At 45.5% G+C, this 23888-nt stretch overlaps 1 protein-coding gene across 1 annotated transcript in view; it reads right to left on the bottom strand.

Annotated features, from left to right (window-relative positions):
- The window catches only part of RyR (Ryanodine receptor), a 1185515-nt gene that overhangs the window by 888816 nt on the left and 272811 nt on the right, over positions 1–23888 (bottom strand). Inside the window, 10 exon segments of the mRNA XM_077638630.1 lie at positions 2946–3069; positions 5757–5841; positions 9625–9704; positions 16876–16949; positions 17882–18044; positions 20668–20745; positions 21189–21292; positions 21839–21943; positions 22611–22821; positions 23446–23638. Coding sequence (XP_077494756.1) covers positions 2946–3069; positions 5757–5841; positions 9625–9704; positions 16876–16949; positions 17882–18044; positions 20668–20745; positions 21189–21292; positions 21839–21943; positions 22611–22821; positions 23446–23638 — 1217 coding nt within the window.

Genomic DNA, 23888 nt, shown 5'->3' with positions numbered 1-23888 from the left:
GGGCGTCCGTAGTATTCTGGACGTTCCCCACGACACACATACGCACCCACTTTTCAAAAAACTGAATTTAATTCCTATGCCTCATATTTATGAGCAAACACTAATTCACTGATGTAAGACAGGTATTAAAAGAAATAATAACACGTTAAACACTATATCAAACTTAAAACGTAGAGATGGGAAGCTAAATACGCGCAGTTGCGAACTCTGGGAGATGCCACGGGCAAGGACTAATTACACATACCAAATGTTACGCTTTACATTACCATCTTGTCTAAATAAAATTAACACTGTATAAGTTTCATTATTGTGTTATCTAGGTAGCTATCTTTTCTTTGTTTCCGCAAAAATGGAAGAAATTGTTTTTGTAACAGTGTATTTGCCGAATTTTGCATTGCAGTATGTTTTATGTGATCCATTTGTTGATTTCATATATGTATAATGTGCATTAGTAATTAGCGTTAATTCTGTCGGTTTCAATTGTACGTGAGTGCTATATATACTGCATATACTTTCTGTTTCACTTGAATTCATTTTACAAATATATGTATGTATATATTATATATATACATTATGTCTGACACTCGTGTTATTGGGATTTAGGTAATTCTAGCTTAATATGTAATACCCAACCGTATGCTCTGTCACTGCTTGTTAAAAGGGGCTGCGGACCTTGTAAAGCCACAAAAGGCTTTTTTTTTCGCGGTCCTCAACATTATAGTGTTGAAATAAATTGAATTGAATTGAATATGAACGGGGTGAACACCGCCTGTTTGCCATCTCTACAAAACAAATAACATGTCAGAACCAGCATAACGAAAATTAGTGAATGTTGTAAGATGTAGTGTACGGCGTCAAATTCTGAAAAAACTGTGCTGCTTGGTGTCACAAATAAAAAAATGCATATTTTTTTGTACCATAATACTAGAAGTCGCGTAAAAGAACTTAATACAATTACATACAATTACCCAAATCCTTTCTTAGTCTATACTTCCGCATATGATAAATGCAAACTTGGTTTTTATGACAAAATAAAACAGGCACCGTCGAAAGTAAAATTTCAAGCCTATAAAGAATTTATCTTACCAAAACTTGAGTACGCTTCAGTGGTATGAGATCCTTTTTACGTAAAGCAGGCAAAAGCTGTAAATGGTTCAAAGTCATGCAGTTCGTTTTATTTAATATTCTATTTCAAAAGCCCTCTCGGACATAACATCCCCACACTGGAAACCAGTAAGAAAATTGTGGAATTAAATTCACATTTGTAATTTATAAAAAGCCGCAATATCTGAAATCAAACATTTATGTCAGATCATTTTTATCGCTTACATTCTGGCACCGTAACGTTCAATATTTGGTCTCATACGCCTCGCGCACAAATTTGTTTCGGTATTCATTCTTTCCAAACACCAGAATAGAGTAAAATGACATGGCACTAGCGATGTGATAAATTTTGTCTTGATTAACGTATTCATAGTGGGTGAACAGCGCAACAAAGGCGGGACAAAGCGCTTGTCTTGCCTTTGTCCCGCCTTTGTTGTGCTGTTCACCCACCATGAATGCTTACCAACTCGCCCAAATCTCAGCTTTGATTAATATATCCTTCCTGTGCGCTTGGTAAGTCGTTGCGCGATGTCATTTTTTAGCGTCTGATTCTCTTCAACAGCGCACGTTTCTAGTATGTTTCCCAAAGCACTGATAACACGTTGTAATCTGTATCTGCCGACCTACTTGTTCATCCGAGACTGCAGTATATTCTAAATAAAATCAGTCAAGGTGCTGTGTCTAGGCATTATTCATAACCTAGCCTATTCTATTCGTAGCCTATTCAATGTCAAGAAGTGTTCTCACCTGTGCTACGTTGATTTTATTTAAAATTTTCTCATTCCAAATGCATCGCATCATGCTTGCTATGGTAAGCAAGGCCTTGCGCCTTTCCATCTCCTTCGTGATACTATCGGAGGCAAAAGTTTCCAAGACTCTCGGAAAACACTTCAGGCACATAGGTGTTCTGTTTTTCTGCCAGTCACCACTGCAGATGAAAGAAAGTGGGCTTGAGTTTGACTTTCAGAATTTTGGCCTTGATCCGGTGGCTAACAATAAAGCTGTCGGTAAGCTGTCGAATAAAGCTGACACGTCATAGAGACTTTTGTACTCTCTGGTACATGCACTTCGAATAAATACTATATATTCTATTGCCAAGCAGTGCGGACGCGTTTGCTCGGCTGGGCTAAACTGATTCTGTACTCAATCACAACTAGTCGGGAGAGGTGGTACACTGAGCAGAGGAATGCCTAACCACCAAGTCTGGCGGCAGGAAACCACTAACTGAAGATACTTTCAACTAAAATCTAAATCGGCATTCGCTGCCAGGTGTTCAATGCCGTGGCACACTTTGGACGGTGGGCGGGGCACTTCAGAAACTGTGTGTGTGTGAGTGCACCGTCCGTGTTACAGTGAGTTGCCGAATGGCGTACAGGGGGCATGGAAAGAAATGGGAACAGAGTGCAGTCTAGGGCATCCGCCGTTAGCATTTCTTTTCATCACACCTTTAGTCCAGTGTTAGCAAAAAGACGCCTGAGTCGGCCATGAAACATTCGATCACGACTCTTACGTCTTTTTCTAACCACCCTGGTAAAAGTGCGATTTAAAAAAAAAAAAACTCGAAAAGCGGAGCGTGTAGGCGCAGCGTTGTTCGCGTTTCTTTACATCGCGGAAGTACGTTACCAAAGCTTGTCAGTGCGTGGTATCGAACAAGTAGTTAGCCTGTTGAGAAGTTTAAGCACAGCGCAGTGTGAGAGTTGCCAGTGCTAGGGCAACAAACACACGGGGACGTATAGGCAATAAAACAACAGCACACGAGAGCCCGCTTTGTCAGAGTGATCGTTCCCTCCAAGATTGTCGAGGGAGCGCATCGGTTCGAGAAAAGGGATGATGGGACGCACCAGAAAGCCGTCGTACGACCACGAGTTATGGTCGCCGCCCAGCTCGCAGGATGGCAGGAAGCTGCTGGCGTTCGCCCAGCCGACCTTCATGGGCCCCAGCGTGAGCACCTCGAACTCGAAATACCTGCGAGGAGGGTGAACAGCCACAACGAATAATGCCAAGATACGTCTTTGTCGAAAGACAGAGGCTGCGGCAAGACAGTGCGTCACTAGCTAATTAAAACAATGTTAATTATTTACTTACAACTAATTATTCGGACAAGAGCTGACATAGCCAAACTGTTCTTCCTCTCTACAGGCATCAAGCGTCAGCGTATTTTTAATCAGAACCCCCCTATCTGAAAAATCTGTCCGTCTGGCTGCAGCCTCGGTTGGCGGGTGTCAAATCAAAGAGAGCAAAACCTCCCTCTCCGCTTTTAGGGGAAAGCATTGAAAGAGCAAAGGGGAGAGGAAAATGGAAGATAGGTTGGGAGCAAGTACGGCGCGCCACACGATGACTGACGAGTAGCATCACGCCACCCACTCCCACTGCCAGACCCCGTAAGCGGCAGCGGCTGCTCCGTCCTACTGAGCCGCATTTGCCGGCTATAGTTTATCTACAAATAACAAGCAAAATCAGTGTTTCAGAAAGCTTCTCTACTAAACGAGAGTGTCAAGTCGAGAGTTCGACGGAATCCCGTCCGGGGAGAGATTTTTCTTTGTTTTTTCTGCATCTGTGGCGTGTGCATGGTTTTTGACAAGTTGGTAACTCTGAGAGAGAGGAAAAAAAACATTTATTATTTCATTGAAGTGTTCTACGAGTCAGGTAAGTGGACTCCTCAGTTCAGGACTCCGCTGGCTTGGGCGGATGCCTGGACCAGTCTGATGATGCGACACTGGTCCTCCAGACCATTGCTGGTCAGGGCTGCCTCCCACTGCTCGTATGATGTCTGTAATGTTTTTAGATGAGGTAGGTTTTGGCAACTGAGAGCGTGAGTAGGACGAAGAGCGTTCCAGGGAATGCGGGCGAAAGAAAGCCAGTAAGAAAAAAACGCTGCCTACTTTCATCGGCCTTCCCACAATCTAAAAATATAGCGCAGCGTTCAAGAGCTAGAGTGTTTTTTTCAGCCCCTAAAAAGTTGAGTCACTTGTGCACGAAAAATTTGACAAAATCCAAAAAGGCCGTTGGCTGTACAAAGAAACTATAGAATAAGTTTGTTGATTGCATTGAAAATGTCGTATACCAGATACCTCTTTCCTGTGACAAGCAGTATGTAGGTCAAACAGGCAGATGCGTGAACGATAGGCTTCGGGAACGTGGGAGTGACGTGTAAGGGATATGTGCCGGAAAGGTTGGTCAGCACATTGCCGTGTGTGTCATTGCATATCACTCTTCAAGAGCTTCGTGGTCTTAAATGTGCACAAAAACCGCTTAACACGAGAAAAAATTGAAGCGGAATGGATTTCCCTCTTGGAAGATGACTGTGTGTAGCCCTTCAGTCGTTCTGTAGCCAAAAGAAGCTCTTATATCTGTCTGATACGCTTTGCTAGCGCGGAGTTTCATTGTGGTTGTATGATAAGTTGGTATAAAAAAACACCCTTCCTTTGCGAAATAATTTTTTGTTGGAAGTTAGCGCTGTGTGGTGTTGCCTTTCTGTGTCCCTGTCTTTTTGCGCTACGTTTTCTACCCTTACCAGAAATTGATTTCTCCGCTGCAGAATCTTTCGGAGCCGAGACGAACTGCATCGCGCATGTAAAGCAGCTAAGAAAGAAGCGCTCGATTATAGAAGACCAAGTGCATGGCTCAAGGAACCTGGGCGTAAGGTACAAATGAGTAGGGTGCAGCGGTTTATTTTCGAAAGCAATACAGTGATTATACCTCATTTGAACGCATGCCCAATTGGCAGTAGCTTGGGTCTCCGTTTACGAAATCGAGCGCACCCACCGCCCACATATGTCAGCCCGGACGAAGATATAAAATTCAGTTTGATTCATTTTAGGTATTGCTCAGAGCCTAGAATCGACGGCTGCGTATAGGGTGGCATCCGCATGAAAAGGCGATCGTGCTTCAATAGACGTCGCATTTATTCTTAACGTGCAACGCGTGTTCCAAGCCCATCCTTGGCGCAGAGCCGCCCCTGTCGAATATAGCTCTAGCTGAATATATCCAGCCAGAGGAATCAGTTGGGCAGAGTGCTTTTGTACTGGCAGCCTGCCAGCAGCTAAGCGGGCGCATTATTTCTTAGGACGCCTAGAACAACACTATCGGCACACGGCGCAAACTGGCTAGTTTCTTGAGGCCGGTTGTTTCCCCGTTGTGGGTGCAACACTTACAAAATGTTATCCACCGCCCCGTGTTGGTGTCTGAAGGAAGAATATAGCCTTAAAGCACATAGTAGGACAGGACCCTTGCCCGTCGTCTCTGCGCGCTGCCTCGTAGCAAGGAACGGGACTCGTGCTGCTCCTGTCCTTTCCTCTGCTACGTGTTGGTTCAGGGCTCCTTTCTTTCTTTCAAATGTTATGCCTGACCAGCTCATTCTACCTTGTTAACGTTCATTGCTTGCGATACGCTTGGCAGCTGCCCTTCGCCTTTCCTTTGGCCCTGTCTGCTTACTGGTTGTCGGCGTCGCTAGCACAGCGTAGCTGCTGGGCCTACCCGAGGCTACGTGAATAATAATCCTTTAAGGGCTCAGACATTTCTTTTTGTCCTCTAACCCTATGGTACAGGGCAGGGACGCTTTATTTTTAATCCATTCCCCTGTTCCGCTATCTTGTGATTGGTGGAGAATGTTTTTCGCCTACAAGAGCGGCACAAAGCAACGAAACACTCACCACTTTCCTTCGCTGACGGAGTAAGTAATCTCTGCCCGGTAGGTCCGCTGATCGTACTTCACAGAGGACACTTTGCTTTGAATGCCTGCAAAACGCAGAAGAGGAGGACAACGCGTACTTGCGCGCTGCGCTTCAAAGTGTTGTGTCCCATTTATCTGACCCGCCGAAGGCATTTCTAGAGCTGGTGCCAAAGCTTTTTCCGGCAGTTAACCGCTAGTGTTAGGAAAGTACGTATTTTCGTAAAACGCCATTCCACCTATGTGCTTAATCATAAGAGGGCAGCGCACAAAGGACACAGAGCACGAAAGTAGCGCTTAATACCAACTGTTTATTCTGAACCAACCCAGCACATCATAAAGCCATAACACAGGTCCACGTGACAGTCAGGGAGTCATTGAAGCACGAAGGCGAAAGGAGAAAAAAAGAAGAAAAGTACGGTTTTTGTATTCACACGACTAACAAATCTTTCGACATTAACAGACAACTTATCGACTGTTGCGCACCTGCCCCGGCTGAGCGATCACGATGTCTTACATTTCGCGCTAACGGTGACTCAAAAAAAAAAAACGAGCAGACAAAAAAAGAAAATTTTATCATTTTAACAAAGCTGACTACCCTGCTGTCACCAGCGAACTCTCCTCACTTCTAGACTTGTTCCTCCCATCATATCTTCATCGGTCCATAGAAGCTAACTGGGGCATGTTCAAAAATAAAATTTCTCAGTTAATCATCCGATACATCCCCCTTATAACCACCTACACTAGCAACAAAGCGCCTTGTTATAAAACTCATCTAAACAGGTTATCGAAAAAGAAAAAAGTGTTTATTTTGTTCAGCTAAACACTCCTCAAAATTATCTCATTGGTTAGCGTTCAAAAAGGCGGCCAAATGTTATAGGTTAGCTAAGTTTTCATATTTAAACACTACTCTTCCACAGTTATTAAAACTAATCCAAAGCGATTTTGGAATGTCATTCGAGGCAACACTAATAAGTGTGTCTTATCACTATTCACCAGGTCTGGGGAATCAGTGCCGCCTCATCCGTGTTCAAATGTGCTTAACAACACATTCGTTAGGTCATTTTCATCCCCAGTACTCTCCTCTCAGATACCAGTTGTGAATGCTACCAATTATCGGATCATGGACCTCACAATATTTGAGTCAACACGCATCACCGCTATAGTAAATAAATTAAAACCCAAATTATCTTGTGGTGGTTACGAAATCAATATTAAATTTTTACAAAATACGGTGGAATACAGTTCAATATTACTAGAGCGCATTTTCTCACAATCGTATAACTCTGGCACTACACCTCATGACTGGAAATCTGGAAAAATAATCTCATCCACAAGTCAGGTCCTATACAAGATACCCTCAATTACAGGCCCATTTCCCTTACATTTGTACCATGTAATATCATGGAGCACATTATATACACACATCTTGTTAACTTTCTCGAAAATAACAACTTCTTCTCAAGTGCCCAGCATGGATTCCGCAAACATTTCTCTTGCGAAACTCAGCTTGTCCCCTTCACTAATGACTTGCATGCCTACCTAGACTGGTTTTTCAATTGTATATTTCGTGATTTTTCTAAAGTTTTTGACAAGGTATACCATGCGCTATTTCTTCATAAACTAAGCGTCTTAAGCATTGACCCTGCAACAATTTATTGGATTCGCGCTTTCCTCACGACCCGCATTCAGTTTGTAACTACTAATGAAAACCCACCTTCGGCCCCAGTCCACTCCGGCTTTCCGCAAGGGTCGGTTCTGGGTGCTCTCTTATTCTTGATTTACATAAACGACTTGTCTTCTTGCGTTTCTTCCAAAATTTGCCTGTTTGCTCATGACTGTGTTCTGTACCGTAAATTTACTGATAATTCCGATGTCCTGTTAGTTCAGTATGACCTTAAATATATTAACGAATGGTGCAGTACATGGTGCATGCAATTAAATATTAACAACTGCAAATCAATGAGGGTATCTCGCACAAACGTAACAGATCCCACGTATACGCCTAATAACATCTTATTAGAGTCTGTGACATCGTACCGCCACCTTGGTGTAATCATTACCAATGATCTCTCTTGGAAATCACATGTCAGTTCCATCATCGCCAAAGCCAGTCGTACTCTTGGATACATTCGCCGTAATTTCTCTTTTCCACCATCGTCATTAAAATTATAATCAAAACCTACATTCGTCCACAACTCGAATACGCATCATCTGTTTGGGATGCCGGCCAAGTAACCCTCATACTGTACGTTGAGGCAGTGCCAAATGGCTCAGCCCAATTCATCTTAAATAACTATCAAAGGACATCCAGCATTACTAATATGAAAGCATACTTGCATCTGTTATTATCAACTCGAAGAAAGCTATCTCGCCTCTCACTTTTTCATAAAATATACCACCATAACTCAACATTGCGCTCCTTGTGGATTCAACCCCCATCATACATTTCACATCCCCGTAACCACAGTCAAAAGGTCCACATCCCAAACTCAAACACGGTTGCCCATTCTAACTCATTTCTTCCCCGGACCTATAATGATTGTAATAACCTATCTGCATCACTAACAAGTATAACTGAGAAGGAAACTTTAAATCCGCGTTGCAAAGCTTCTTTTTTACCTAGTGTTAAATCCCTTTTCATTTGTATATCTTCATTGTGTACTGTGCTCTTTGTTGCATTTTTATATTTATGTTATATTTATGACACCAATTCTGCCTTATAAAGTACAATTTGTACCTTGTTGCTCTTTTTCTTCTGTTTTATTTTGTTTTCTTCTTGTGCTAACTTTACTTTGTATACATTTTATCTAAACCTTGTCTTGACATTGCATAAACTGTATCCGCCCCTCCCCTCTGTACCGTACATCTGTACGCTGAGGGTATCTTAAATAAATAAATAAATAGCGACGCCAAAGGGCGGTGTCATGGCAAGCAAGCACGCAGAAAGCACTAAAAACAGAGAAGCAAACGCAGAGTCACATTCTAAAGACAGATAACAGCTTATACAGTACTTGGGGTGGCAAAGCAAAAATAAACCTAATCAGAAGACAATTCGATGAGAGCTAAAATTCGCTAAAACCATCAAAGGAGAGGCAGAATCAAACAGGCAAAAGCATTAATATGCCCGTCAAGATGAAATGTTAAGAGATAACATTAAAAACACTACCATTAAACATTAACATTAAAGTGCACTGGTTATACGCATCGAGGGAAGAGAAACTGCATCGACTTAAGTGTGTGTACGATTCAGGAAACAGGAAAATTTAGGCATGATGCAGGAGACAACTTTATTTTTTTTTCCTTTCCTTCATTTTTTCTTTTTCGTGTAATGATAGCAATAATGATAACAGTATCTGATTTTCAAGTTCATCAGATTGCCACAGGTAATAAACTATTGCACAAGCGCTTCACTAATAGTTTCGTATCAAGACAAAAATCATTAATCGGGCAACGTTTCAGACTACCATGCGTAAGAAGGAATCCTCAAGATTGGACGCAATTATGTGACAGGTGTTCACGGCAACTACCTGTCCAAACCTAAGGAAACGACACTGAGTTTCTTGATAAAAAATTGTGACCTGTGATTTGATTAGACAAGCTTCAGTGTGTTGAGACTAGATTGAAAAGAAATGCCGCATCTCTTTCTCAGTACCTATGTTTACTCCATATTGTCATTAAGTGTTATCTTTTGGATTGGATGGAAACTATTAACTCGCCCACAAAAATCGAGCAGTCTCGCAATAGCTCCACTACTGCGCTTGTGATTTTTTTTTTTCGCGTATCGTTCACATAACGATTTGCGGCCGGTCTGCTCGTCGACCGTGTGGAATGAACACGAATAAAAATACCTTCGAGGCTTTCGGCCGTGGGCGGTTCCAGGACGTAACCATAGGCCAGCAGCGTGCGGACAAGTTCTCCAGCCGTGTCCCTGAAAGTAAGCAAGCCCAGAAAATCCAGAAAAACGGCTATAGTTTGGCAGCTGCCACCGTATGGTGCCGAGGATTAAAAATTAGCGCGTGACTTTTGAATTTTTGGTACGCCCCATTGATTCGCTACACTTGTGAAAGCTAGTCAGTGCGAGTGCCGCAAGCATTTTGAAAGTCAGACTGCGAGCATGGGAAGAGTAAGCACAACCATAAGCGGGAAATAATAGCGCACAAAGGAATCCGGGACGAGCGAGTGGACAAGATTGGGCAGGATGACTTGCCCTGCTAAGAAGCGTAAGCCCGGCTGTCAAGCACAGGAAAACCTTTGTCCCTCGTCAGCAGGGGGTGGTCCACAATATTCCCCTGTAGTCGGGAAAATTCTACACAAGGCAAACGGGCAGATGCCTAAATGCACGCCTGAAAGAGCACGCAAATGAAGTCAGCAATGTTCGTGTTGACGGGCATTTGGCCGAGCATTGCAGAACGTGTGACAGTAGGCCTCTCTGCCGACCGATGTTCGAGATAACGGTTCTAATCTATTTTCACACCGACCCACTCACTCGAGATACTCTAGAAGCTTGCAATATTACGCGAGCAGGGACTGAATGTGTCAGCACGCCTTCTATACCCTATTCCACAGCTTCCTATATTTCCCATTCCTGAGCATCGGCTCAAAAGCGGCCGCGAAATCTAGGCTACCAGCGCTCCTTGCGGACGAAGTGTGAGAAGGTCAGGAGAGGGTTTCACCTCACGCCAAAGGGCGCGTGCTGCTTGTTCGCGCGCACTTCAGTAGAGAGTTATAGCATATGATTACCGTGTTTACGTTACTGTTTACCGGGTCCGGCAAGCGACTTCTGCGCATGCGCCGCCACTTACCGGTCCGCAAACACTTTACGGAATCCCTTTTAGCGTTGCGGAGAGTTAGCGTTCGCTTGTAAACAAACATGGCGGGCCCCGCATGGCCGCTTCGGACCAAATACAGCACCGCCGCCGCGTTCTTCTGCGCCATTCCTCGCCATACATGAAGGCATTCGCTTTTAATTTGCAAACTCTCACTCATACGTTGAGGTTTGAGTAACAACTAGGCCATGTTTTTGAGATTATTTGCCGATTTTTGAGCAGTTAAGCCTGACTATATGTCGTGTACATTGCCAAATAGCAATGTCTATACTGCAGCTTTTCAGTTTCGTGCCCGATTTAAGATTTTTCTATATTTTCACGATTTTTTTCCTAGAAAAAAAAAGACTATTAATTCTCTTGGTATGTTCACCAGTAATTTCAGAAAATTAAAAATGTTTCTCCGGCCTGGTGTTGCCGCGCTTTAACTTACTACCACTAGATGGCGCCACCGTGTTCACATCCAAACACATAAAGAAGCCTTCCCCATGAACTTGCTGCCATCACATGCCAACCTATGTTTCTTAACCAAATTACGCGTTTGCTTGCATCACGATAATCATTTTTCTTTGTATAACTCGTTCAATTTTTGTGTACTTTTTTGTTGTTAATCTATATGTGTCCCACCCCTTATGTAATACCCTCACACGAGGGTCTTTAAGGAAATAAAGTGAAGTGAAGTGAAGCAACGTTGCGGCACGGCGAACAGGTGTCGTAGTTGTGCTTTTTTTTTTTTACAGCGCTCGCAACGCACCGTGCGCTGTGTATGCAAGCTTACTGAGGTCTACGTAGTGAAATTGTCTACTGGCCAGGGCAGGCAACGGTGCCTAGCTTCACGGGCACATTTGAAAAGCCGCTGAGTCGGCTGTTAGCTGAAGTGTAGTCGGTACGTCTTTACATGCAGAGAAAAAGATTATTAAAGTGCAGCATTTCACTTCATAGAAATGATTGCAATGCATCCGTTTTTCTTATCATTAAAAGCTGGGCATCTGCCATCATCATCACTCGTTTTAGCCCAACGCTATTTTGTTACGGGAGAGACGGAACGCTAAAACGTCTTCTGGTGTGCGCCGCGCTAACCGGAAAATCCGGCGTCCGGTAACACGGTAAACGGTAACGTAAACACGGTAACGATATGCTATAAGTCTCTAGTGCCTCTGCCGCGAGCGGGTGGGATGAATGGATGGATGGAAGGAAAGAGCGTCTCCTTTGAAACGGGGTGATGGCAGTTGCCACCATGCTTTATTTTTGCTTTATTTTTGTTTAACTGTGTTGCAAATGACCAAAATTCGCCATTTTCTTTAAATACGTCTTCCTGCACTTTCAACCTTATGTCACCTCTCTGCTTTTGAGCCACGAATCTTCCAATCGCTTTTGGTTAAATCACACGGCAGATTTATTTACGTGACTATTGTTATCTCTAAACCTTAGGGCCTCAGGAAGAGTGAGTGTGCCTGCATCGACGTCGGGATGGATACCATCACATTTTAGAATGACGTGTTCTATTGTTTCTACAGAATTACCACACACAGCACATGTGTCATCTTCTCGTTAAATTTCTTTTTGTAGCTGCGCGTACTAAGACATACTGACCTAGCTTCAAAGAGCAGGGCACTCCCTCTTGAGTTATCATAAAACACTTCCTTCCTTATCTCCCTTTTCCATTATCGATATAGTTCTACAGCACGCTTCTTTTCCATTGAATCTATCCGATTCTTACCTTCCGCGTTTTTAGCCTGTCGTTTAATGCTCTGCCTCTCTCCGTCCTCTTGCATACTTACTCGTTAGCTTCACAGTTCTTTTCCGCCATTGTGAGTCAACGCTCTTTCTGTATATGTATTTAAATACCTTAGCTGCCCACCTGTTATGATCCAGTTTCCTCAGGCGTTCTTCGCATAGTATTTTACTCTGACCTTCCCGTGCTTCGAACGATGCCCAGCCCGTAACCCCCTGAACTGCCTCGTTTGCGGTTTTCCCGTGGTCACCTAGTGCTAATCTTCCAACCGCTCTCTGATTTACATTCTAATCTCGACCAAACCTCTACCCTTAAGCACAGAACCACATTTCCGAAAGTAAGCCCCAGAAACATTATTCTTTTCCAAATACTTCTCAGTGCTTGATATTTGCTGTACCCCAATAATGGCCTATGTTTCATTATCCCGGCATCTCTTCGCCCTTTTGCTATGAGAGACTTCGTGCTTTTCCGTGCACATCTGCCCTTCGTTTACCCATTATTATTATTATTATTATTTACAATACCCCTAAGGGCCCTCGTGCGAGGGTATTACATAGGGGGGGGGGGGGGGGGGGCGATACAAGCATAAAAATATGGCACAGGCATTAGAAACAAAATACACGTAATAATTATTTAAAAACTAGTAATGTACACAAATAACAACAACAAACAACGCAGAAGAAAATACTCAGTAAATGCACATAATACAACAAAAATACCAAATCTGTTAGTCCATGGTTTGTTTTAACGAATGCTGAAACGATACCCCGAGGTACTTGTATTCTGCCACACAGGGTACATCATGGTCTTGTATTATAAGCTCCTGATCAGTTGTATCATTGAAAATCATCACACGTGACTTAGTTGCGCTAAAAGTGAAACCTAGACTGTCTCCTTCGTCTCCACAGCAATTAACCAGAGCTTTCAAATCTTTCTGGCTACCTGCTAACAGTACAATATCGTCCGCATATACTAAACCCAGTAGTCGTTGCTCAACAACCTTTCCACCTAATCTGTGTTACAGATTATAACCCAGATTGCTTCCTTGTAGCCTTCTTTCCATACTTATCATACAAGGCATGAGCAGCAGCGGTGATACAGGGCAACCTTGCCTTAATCCTTTGTGTACCTCGACAGTTGTCGTACTCTTAATTACTTCCCATGTTATTTCAACTTCATTTTCTCGATATGCAAACGCGATACAAACGCCTCATCACGGCCAGCTGCAAAACTAGGCGCACCATGGCCCACGACGACCCAGGCGATTAACGATTTTTCAGGTATTTTCCGATACTTACGCCCCTTCGTTGCGAGCGCCTCATTCATCGCCTCAAGTGTACTTTTGCCAATCGCCGAGAAGCGGTGCTCGCAGCCTTGACGGAAAGTGCGACGGTCGGTATCTTCTATGATCTTGGCGCCGATGGCCTGGCATATAAAATTTAGGAGGCTATGCCTTGTCACTAAGAGAACTTGAATTTTTGGTGCCAAAAGGTGGCGGCGGCACGTGCTGAGTATGGGTTTTCGAATAGGGGTGTCACTGTTCTTTTCTTTACTTTTGCATTTTTCGGGCGTGTATATATTTGAACCCCGATTATGCAATAAACCATCACTTGATAGCTAGCGCTTGTGCGCGCCCACCCGCTCGTCCCGTCTTTGTTTGTGCGCTACTACGTCCCGCTTAAGAAAGAATCACCGGGATGCCCAAACCTATTCTCTTCATCTTCTCACCACTGTTGCTGCTGATGGAAGCCACGAACCGACTCACCCAGCACAAAGGGCTGCTAAGTTCTCACCGCACTCTTCGGTTTTCTCTCAGCTGCAAATAAAAGCGATCCCGCATGCAGAGTGCCTCTCCTGGCGATGTTTAGAAAAGCCGGGCATGCTTGTCGGTAGTGGTGCAGGCATTTCACTGCTCTTACCTGTTATCATGTTCTAATTACAATGCTACCAAGAAATAGGAAACGCCGACTGGCGCAAGTTTTTATAGAAATACGCCGCACACAAAACATGGTTCCATCATGCCAAAATCACTTAAGGCCTACTTTAGCGCAGAGATCTAGAGTGAATCCTCACTAACCATCGGATTCTCAGGAACCATTTCACCTCAGTGTTCGCTGTGCCTGGTTCTGTCCCGTGCACGTTCTTCGGAAGGGAACAATGAAGAGAAATGTGAGAGCCCAAACTTTTTAATCAAAGGTTGTTCTCCGTCACGGCGATAGTTAAGTATGGACGAATTCAGAGGTTTTCATTGCTAGCATTGCCCATAAGACGGAAGACATTTTTACTTAATCGCTTTGTGGAAAACAGGGATGCTGACGAAATCGGCACTGGGAACATACAGGATTTTAAGCAGGAAATTGCCAAAGAAAATATCTATGGTAATTGTAGGGGAAGCTCTTTGTTGTTTGATGACAGGACGGGAGTTTAGTGGACTAAGACATAGAGAGTCAGATACCATGACATAGACACGTTGTGCGTTGCGTGCGGAGAGGAGGAGGAAACGGCTGAACACTTTATATTTTTCTGTAAAGGGAAAGCAGCGATGCTGATTTATCCAAGGCTTTGGGGTTTATGGACAGTTAAGGGAAAATAGATTTCAAGCGGGTAGAAGTAACCAAGCAATGGTTATCTGATTGGTGGCTAAAATCAAGAAAAGAGTGAAATTTTTTACAAGTCATGGCTATGTGACTTGAGCCACCGCCCTATTTAAAGGGTTCAGCCGTATCCATCGATCAGGTTTTCATGTTTCGGCGAGCTGCGGAGCAGGCAGGAGCCAAGCTGCGTAGAAAGCGACGTTTGTGTCGTTTGCTTGTTCCGGCAATTTATCAGGTGTAGTGTCGAAGTATGTGTTATGAAACGAGCGTGTGCTGTGAATAATGCCTTCGCCTTATTGCGTGGCGGGCTGCCGCTCCGGCTACTTGGGCAACGTGGAAAAGGTTTCACTTTTTCGCTTCCCATTTGACGCCGAATTGCGTGAGAAGTGTAGATGCGCCATAGCCAGCGAAGCATTCGCGGTACCTGCGCTTTTCTGACAATCTTTTTGCTACTGCAGTACGACGAGTTGTTAGTGAACGGGGATGTTGTTTCTTGAGCTGCCCTGCCTGACGCTGTTCCGAGGATACCCAAAGGGCTCCCACGATGCTTGACCAAAAACCACGCTTGGAGCAATGAGCACAGTGACGGTGTATCGCATGGGATGCCTGCCAGCAGCTCCGGATATCTCCTGCCCGATCTACCCGGCCATGGGCCGCGCTCAGTTGTACACCAGAGCTTTAAATACTAAGAGAAAAAGCCACTGGCATTTTTTTTCTTCACATGTGCAAAGTCTGTACAAAGCCTGACAAACTGCAAAGCCCATCTGCAGTCACGAGTTGCGCAAACTAAAGGTGCAGTTTCGCAAGACGAAGCACAACTGCCTCCACGAATGTCAACAGAAACTTTCTATAGTCAGGGCACGTGTAAACAAACTGAGTAACTGTGCGTGTGAAATGCCTAGCCAGTGCAGGAAAAACGTCGAGACAATAACAGCTCCTATGTTGACACTCAACTGTCTTTCCTCTTGGCGTTGTGTATATGAATAAAATGATCAATACGTTAAGGCATTCCCTTTCTCATCGTGCGCATTCGTACCGCCGAAGACGGTGGCGGGTAAGCTGCGAAAATAATTTACACTACTATGTTAAAGCAGACTTCGATGCAGTGCTGCATACCTAAGCGCAGCAGTTCAGAACAGCATTATTCGAACTGAAGCTGGGCAGATAGGGGCGCTGTGCCGCAGAAGTGATTTTAAAAATAGCGGCAGCCTGCTGGCAAAATGGTAAAACTATTCCGGCCGAAATGCGCCATTTATAAGCTCAAAAGATGAACGTAGCCTTCTGCTATACGCTACTTTCGCAAGCGAAGTCGAACACACTCTGCTCCCGAAAGAGTAATGCCGCGCACAGGAACCGCCAGCACAGTTTTGACGCGCTCTTCCGCTGCAGACGCTCAGCCGTGCCATGCTTGAAATCCTACAGTAAAATACCGCACCCTGTCCAGTGAACCCGGGTGAGCAGCCCAAGCGCAGTACGAATGCAATGAGTGCCGTCTGCTAACGCGACCTTTCCTTTACTAAAGCGTGCACTGCGTTTCGTTCCCGCGCATGATGTGGGTTAATGACCGCAATGCACCTTTCGGCAATGTTGTAATGCCACATTAAGCATGAAAAGTCTCTACGCAGCAGCCATACGATCACGGATACAGAGCCAGCCGTGGAGCTGCCGGCCGCGCTTTTTCTCTATCCAAGTGTCAAGCGACTGTAATTGCGGAACTGTAATGGATACAGGACGTCCGCTTCAGGCACTCATGAAAAATTAAAAGACCAAATAACAGCACAGGAGTGGATAATTTTCTGGTAAAATCACGGAGGCGCCAGTGGTCTGCCGACCGCTGGCGCCTCTGGCGGTCTCTTTTGTCCCCAAACCAAACTTCGGCAGGAGTTTCATGACCATAAAGCTATTAAAAGCCCCTGACTTTGTTTATCTTGTGTGCACGAGCCTTACCTGTTGGCTTTCTTAATCACATCGTCGACGTTCTTGTAAGGCACTAAATGTGGACTTCTCCTGGTCGGCTGGTTCTGAAGCATGGGAAGAGAAAAAGCTGTTAAGTCCCCTGTTCCTCGAAACATAAGAAAATCTGTTACATGGACACGAATGTGTAGTACGTCGCTTGCATAAAGTCAGTTTGCGACGGGCGTCCGCTATTTTCAGTTTTGAGCTGTGGAGAGGCATATAATGCTATATTAGTCTGGGAAAGACGGGATGGCGGCGCGATTTGGAAAGTGAAAAATTAGCCCAGCTTCACTGACCTAGCGTCGCGAACGCTCTTGTTAAGAGCGAAGCTGCTTGGCGTTCGCTAATTGCAAGGGTAAGCTTCAAGAACTTCTCAGAGCCAGCATATCGATTGGCTGAGCGGTTCTCTTTCCATGGCACGCTCTCTCGGCTTCTCTCGCTCGAAGCTCGGGATCTTCCGCTATTCGCTTGGGCATGGCTTCGGTATCCCTCGGGCGGGTTACAGAATTCGCCCGGCGACGCCTTGCCCGTTCTGGCGCCAACTTTCGCTGGCGCTCCAGACGGGCGGCTTCTTTTCCGGAGTGCGTGAGATGTCACCATTTTGCGATTATTCGAGAAACAACCGCCAAGCGCACTCGTCTATACATGCGCGCTCCTCGAAACCATCTTTTGGGCGCGCGCTTTCTAATTGGCCGCCATCCTCTCCTTGACTCCGCCCACCAGCGCTCGGCGCGCGCTCTCACCCGCGCCTTGGATCCGCCCACCTGCGTCACAACGCTGCCACTGTGCTTAGCGCTTGCTCTCCTTCTCGCTATGCTATGCCCTCTCCATATCGCTGCCCCGCATTACTACGCTTTCTCCCATGAAAGCCTCGACTACGAAGCTGTTAAAGTTATTCCTGTTGCCTCACAAGTCACTGAATCGGTACCCGTCGAGAGTATGCAGAAAGCAAGTCTTGGATGAACTGATTCGCCCGACCGCAACAACTGCGACCAACCTCGACAAGCCCGTAGGTCCATCCCTGCTGAATGCGCTCCTGGGCCCACACGTTGTGCGTGTTCTCCGAGAGCAGGTCCACGAGCTCCTCCATCTTGGCCGACAGCGTGATGGCGCCCAGGTCGAGGGGGGCTGGCTTGTAGCCGTTCGACTGGAGATAGGGGCTTGGGGCAGAGGAGGAGGTGTTATTCAGTTCGCCTCACTCTGCGCTGGAGCAGCTTTGCGTGAACCCATTTGAACGCAATATTTTACTAAGGCGTATGACTGGGGGTTAAGCCTTTACGAGCAGGCAAAAGACAGGAATGCTCCTGCAGCAGGTCGTCCACGTTTTTTCCTTTCGTGCCGAATGAAGCCGAAATACAAACACGAGCTTAAATAAAAGGAAAGAACTACGCAGAATTTGGTGCAGGTTTTGCCATGTACAGCGCTTCTTGCATGTACACGATTTAAATTCGCCTTCAGCTTCAGTGGAAGAAAAGGAGTTCCTCCCATTGATGCGAAATCGTTGTGTGGCTCATCAGTCAGAAAATCCGGTTCTGTCCACGAGAAACAGATCGAAAACCCACGTGGCCTCGTGACGTCATCGGCAGTGCTTTCATCATCAGGAAAGAAATAAAAATAAAATTCCTTCCAAAGTAGGTTTAAAACCTCGGCCGGCATGAACAGATCAGCACCGCTGGCCACTTCATTACAACACTACGTCATCGCCTCTGCACAACACCCCACGCGCTCAACTTGCAATATCTCGCACTAGGTTTAGCTACAGTCGCCTTCATCTCCTGCCATTCGGGCGGCGCGAACATATCAGCTTCCCTGGCCACTGCATTAGAGGAGTACGCCATCTCCCCAGCCGAACACTCCGCGTGCATACTTTCGCATTCACAACACGTAGTTAGTCTTAGGTGTCATCCGCAATTTTTTTGGAATAAAAAAAAACTTTAAAACGACTGATTTTGGTGATGAATTCCTCGCGAGTTTCGCTACCATGCTGTTCAATACAATTAAAGCAAGAAAGAAGCGCCGTTTAACTTTCAATAAAGACGGAAAGAAACAAAAACTTGCAGATATGTTTATGTACCGTATGATCCGATTTGAAGAACATGACTTCAGGCTTAAAGGGACACTGAGGAGAAATTGAAGTTGGCTTGTACCGATAGAATAGCAGTTCCTGATCACAAAAACGCCACTCTTACTGAAAACAAAGCTCTTGTAATGTAGAAAATAGCAAGAACCAAAACACAGGTGTCGCCGCCACAGGCCAATCTCGCAAATACAAGCGTGATGACTTCCTAGGACAAGAGGCGCCACCTTGGAGGAATTTTCCTTACTTAATGGCACTACGGATCTCTGACGCTGGCAAAGGAAGGTTGCGCACCGCACCGCTAGCTGTCAGAAATCACGGAGTCTGCGTTTACGTCACGTATCACGTCACTCCGTTCTGAGACGTCATAAGAGTTGCCGTGGCGTCATAAGAGTTCCCTGAGTTTGAATCAGAGCGGTGGGAAAAAGTTTTTCATCTTCGAATCCAAATTTCTTTGAAATAAATGCATCTTTCGCGCCCGGACAAGCGGCACCAAAACCATGAAGTGCCGAACTATCAGATTTTGCTAACAAAAAAAAAAATGATAGAGTTCTTCTCAGTGTCCCTTTAATTCTGTTACGAGCTGTAATGCACTTTTTTTGGATGCAGGAATAGGTTGAACTAATTACACGAGCTTAATCAGCTGCTCGGTTGCGCTCAGTTTTTTTTTAGGGAATAACTGACACCACAGCAGCAAAAGTTCGTCCGTATTATTGAGCCAAAATGCGAGCGATAACCTTCACGTTGCGTAAGATTGTACTGTGCTATGCGTACTCACTCATCGGCTGGGAGATGTCTTCTGTGCGTTTTACCTGGCGTGGCAGCAGCGTTGTGCAAAGCAGAAGTTAGCCTACTGCGTGCACGGTATGCACCTGAGCTCGAACATTCTGGCGCGAATTGTCTCCTTTCCGTAGCTTCTATGAAGTACTGACGTTTTTGTTTGATCATATTAGTCTAATGCACATATTACCAAGGTAAGATTACACGGTGCAAGGGAGCGTTGGCACAGCTGCAACAGCACAAGAAAGAGATTCAGACACACGCATGTGTCGTTCTCTTTCTTGCGCTGTTGCAGTTGCGCCGCCCTTCACTTGCATCATCCGCGAAAAGTTCTGAATATCATCAGCCAAACGAACATTCTGCCACCCTGCTACGCTTACTTTTCCTTGGACTCCACTCCGTCAGACTTAAATAAGGACCAGCGCTTATCTCGCCTTCGCACTTTGTGCCCTACCCACTCCGCCCGCTAGCCCAACAATCTGTTGTTCTCAGGAAACTGCAGGCTCCGAAAGCGGACGGCAACAGAGTTAGAACCTTCCCAAATGAGTTTCTCTCAACGATCTAACAGCGCACCAACTAAAATGAAGGGGAGTTCTGCTAGCTTACATTCCAGTTACAGACCAACCAGATTTGCGTGGCGAGAATCCCGACAGAGACTCGCCATGCCGTATCCTTCGTTGGCGGGTCAGATGCGGACGAGGGCACATTGCAGAGCAGTAGCAGTTACTGCTGTTTAGTACCTCCGCTATCGTACCATATCTCTGCTCATTCCTCCGTGCACATCGACAACCGGAACAGTTCCCGGCTATAGCTCTCCCAAATGTGAACTTGTGACGAAACCGTTCGGCGATGCTTTATTAGCTCACTGTTATATCTAAGAAAACGTACTCCTGGAGTTATTCTACTTGTGAAACGTAGCCACTCACTCGTTGGGCAGCTTGACAGTCTTGATGCGAGCTGGTGGCTTGTCCACAGTTATGTGGTACCCCAAGGCCAGGATGGTTCTAAAGCAAAAAGTAAGGTCGAGAGCATCACACAAAAAAATGCCACTACAATCCGCTTTTAAGGCATGCTGGGACACAAGCGGAGATAACTGAGTTGTGGACATTGGGCGCCGCAGTCGGGGACGCAGGGAACAAGCACGCAGCACACGCACCGTGCGTCTGTGTGTCACTGTCTTTTCCCACTATGTGTTACCGATTAGCAGGATAACAATCAAGGTTCCTTGTAAACTTTCTTCGTGAGCTTGACGCTTTCGTTACTTACTGCCAGATAGCGTCTGTAAATGTCAGTGCTTATATGCTCAGAGTTTCTAAAAGTAAACAAGCAAGACGTTACCCACGGCGCTTCTTTGACGAGGTCAGAGAAGTTATCAGAGCAGGAACGAGGTGCTCTGAAATGTAGTCTAAACAGCTTCCCGTGACTGTGGCAACCAGAGCCGACTTACTTGAGAGTCTGCAGGGCTAGAGTTGTGTCGTATTTCTTCTCGGCCATTGGCAAGTGCTCGAAAGATGTCAGGCACGGGTGATGCCTCTTGGCGTCGTCTCGCACCTGTAGTTTAGCACAACGTTTTGAAGCGTTTGCTGACATGGAAGAGCTCTTCTGAGGACACTTGATGGAAGTGGCGCCTTGGCTACACGAGCAAAACCATTCGGCGCTAGGCTTTTTTAAAAGGTCAGTGGGCTTGATCTCAACCCGCAAAATTTATTTTCCTAGGGATATTACAAGAACGCCAGGCATGTGTAAAATTTACTCACAAAGCACCAAATACCGCTATCAGTGCCATTAATGCTCCGTATACTACTCCCAACATGGAAACGCAATTATAGTAGACGGGTTTTGTCACAAATAACAAATTGAAGCTCTTGAACTAAACGACTTGGTTTAGATTCCTGTAGATTTAATTTCTGGCTTACAAAACGCAACGTGAAATTAAAGGATGCTGACGCTTGGTGCCTGCGATCAAAGCTTAAGGGCTGTTTCTCAATTGTTGAGCGTGAACATTACTTTTCCAACCCACCCACACACAAATAGTTGGAGCAGCGCGCATTTATCCCTTACACCAGAGAGAAAAATTCGCGAACCGAGAAGACGTACCTCTCCGTATCTCCAGGCGCTGTCGATTTTGTTCATGGCCCATACTTCGTGGACGTTTTCGGCGAGCTTGTCGCGGACGGATTCGATGTAGTTTGGCAAAATTATCTAGAGAAGAAGAGTAAGAACACGCTTCACTATGGAGAAAAGAAAACGTGGAATGAAATTCTTGTAATTAATAACCGCTTTTGCAGCTGGAGCTATCGGTCAGCAAGCTACGACTTCTTGCCTCGGAACAGAGAGAAAGTGTCCGTCGAGTTCTGTTACGTTAAATTAACTGCTGGTCCGTGCATAAGCAGATGTGGAGATAATAAAAAAAGTCATGACGGGGACTCCAGGAAACACAAACATTGGAAGCGTTGGCAAGGCAACGCACCACGCCCAGGCTGACAGCCAGACGGCTCAGAAAAGGTTTAAAGTCAAGCCGTTTGTCACATCACAGATGCGGAAAAGTACGGATAAAAATTGTTCAGAAATCATTTGAGGGACCCCGTGCGCATTTACAAGACAAACGGCAGGAAAAAAAAACAAATTATTGTAATAATTGCAGATGTCATAAGATCAGATATGACATCATGATCGTCATCGTCATACTGTAGCTTTTACGCACATGCAGTATCATGCATACAACATCTTCTATACATGTACAGAAAGTACACACACCACGAATGTTACATACTTGCACCAAGGGTTATTATTCTATTCATTTCTCTCCTTTTCTTTTTGTTTACTGGACTAACGAGGAAACAAAGCTTTTCCTCCGTGGCTCCCTCACGTTGGACGTGTCCACAGGCTGCGGCACGAAGATGACGTCGTCCGCGATGGGCGCAGGTCCAAAGAGCACGCCCTTGGGCACGTCCCCGAACTGGAAGCAAGGCTCCACTGTCAGGACCTGATTGGGCAGCAGGGCCTCCACGAGGGCAGAGTGGCCGTCGGGGGGACCGTACCGAAGCTTGCCCTGGTCGCCGCCCAACAGGAACCGGCAACTGCACGGAGCGAGGAGTGCCAAGGGCCTATATTCTAGATTCACGTGTGGCATTTGCGAAAAAGAGGCAAGCTGCAGAGTGTGTATCCAAGGCCTTAGCCACCCTGGAGGTTTATAGACCTTAGCTGTAGATGAGCCTGTTTGTGTACTGTTTGTGTTCGCTAAACCTGATCCGAAAGTGCGCGTTGACCAAGCGCCGAATAGGTCTTCGAGAAATATGAAGCCCGTCGTTCGCAAAGCACCCACCGGCCAAGAGCACGACAGTTAAACTGCTCTTTTTTATCAAGTCCCTGGCTGTGGTTGAACTTTACTGCTAAAACCGCACGTTGTAGACGACACCTAGTGGACATTGTTTATTCTTAATAAGGCATACCTGTGCTTGCAAAATGCCACTGTGCTAAGCTAATCCTCTGCGTTAAGTAAGTTGCAGTGCCTCCACATATGTCTACGTTCAGAAAAAAAGCACTTGCACACAACAGATCAGATACAGAGTTGCCGTCCATCGCTCTGCAGCCTCCTGTTACAGTTCATTACGAGATGGCATAGAGCAAAGCCTTGCGATATGCTACGCTGCGGGCAAAAGAATAGTTCAGATGAGCCACTGCATACTAATCATTAAGCTCACCTGAGTTTCGCGGAGAAGCTGATGGCCGGATAGAACATCCCGTCAGTGTTGAAGCTTCGGAAGCAGCCCTTCACTTTGACTCCGTTCACGGTGAAACTGATCACGGGTACGTTGAGGTCGATGACGCATCCGATGACGTCACCCTTACGAATGTACGGTGGCGAGGACTGCCTCACGGTGTTGCAGCGACCGCCTGCAGTTAACAAGTATTAGAGTGAGCTTTCTGCAAAGAATGAAAAAAAAAAAGATGTGAACCGTTTTGTTGAGGCATTTTATTTAGGGTTCCTTTATTCTCTGGCAACATATTCAGCGAGTGCCTGAAATCTAGAGAACCACACTCCTGAAATTGCGCGCAGCATCGGAACACAAAGAACACGAAACAGACATCTACTTAGACGTACAGACACTAAGTACTCACGAAAGAGTCTCTTCCCTGTCCGCCG

Source organism: Amblyomma americanum, chromosome 9 (genome assembly GCF_052857255.1).
Source record: "Amblyomma americanum isolate KBUSLIRL-KWMA chromosome 9, ASM5285725v1, whole genome shotgun sequence".
Lineage (NCBI taxonomy): Eukaryota > Metazoa > Arthropoda > Arachnida > Ixodida > Ixodidae > Amblyomma > Amblyomma americanum.
The sequence above is the reverse complement of the archived record's forward strand: the minus strand, read 5'-3'. Positions and strand labels throughout refer to the sequence as shown.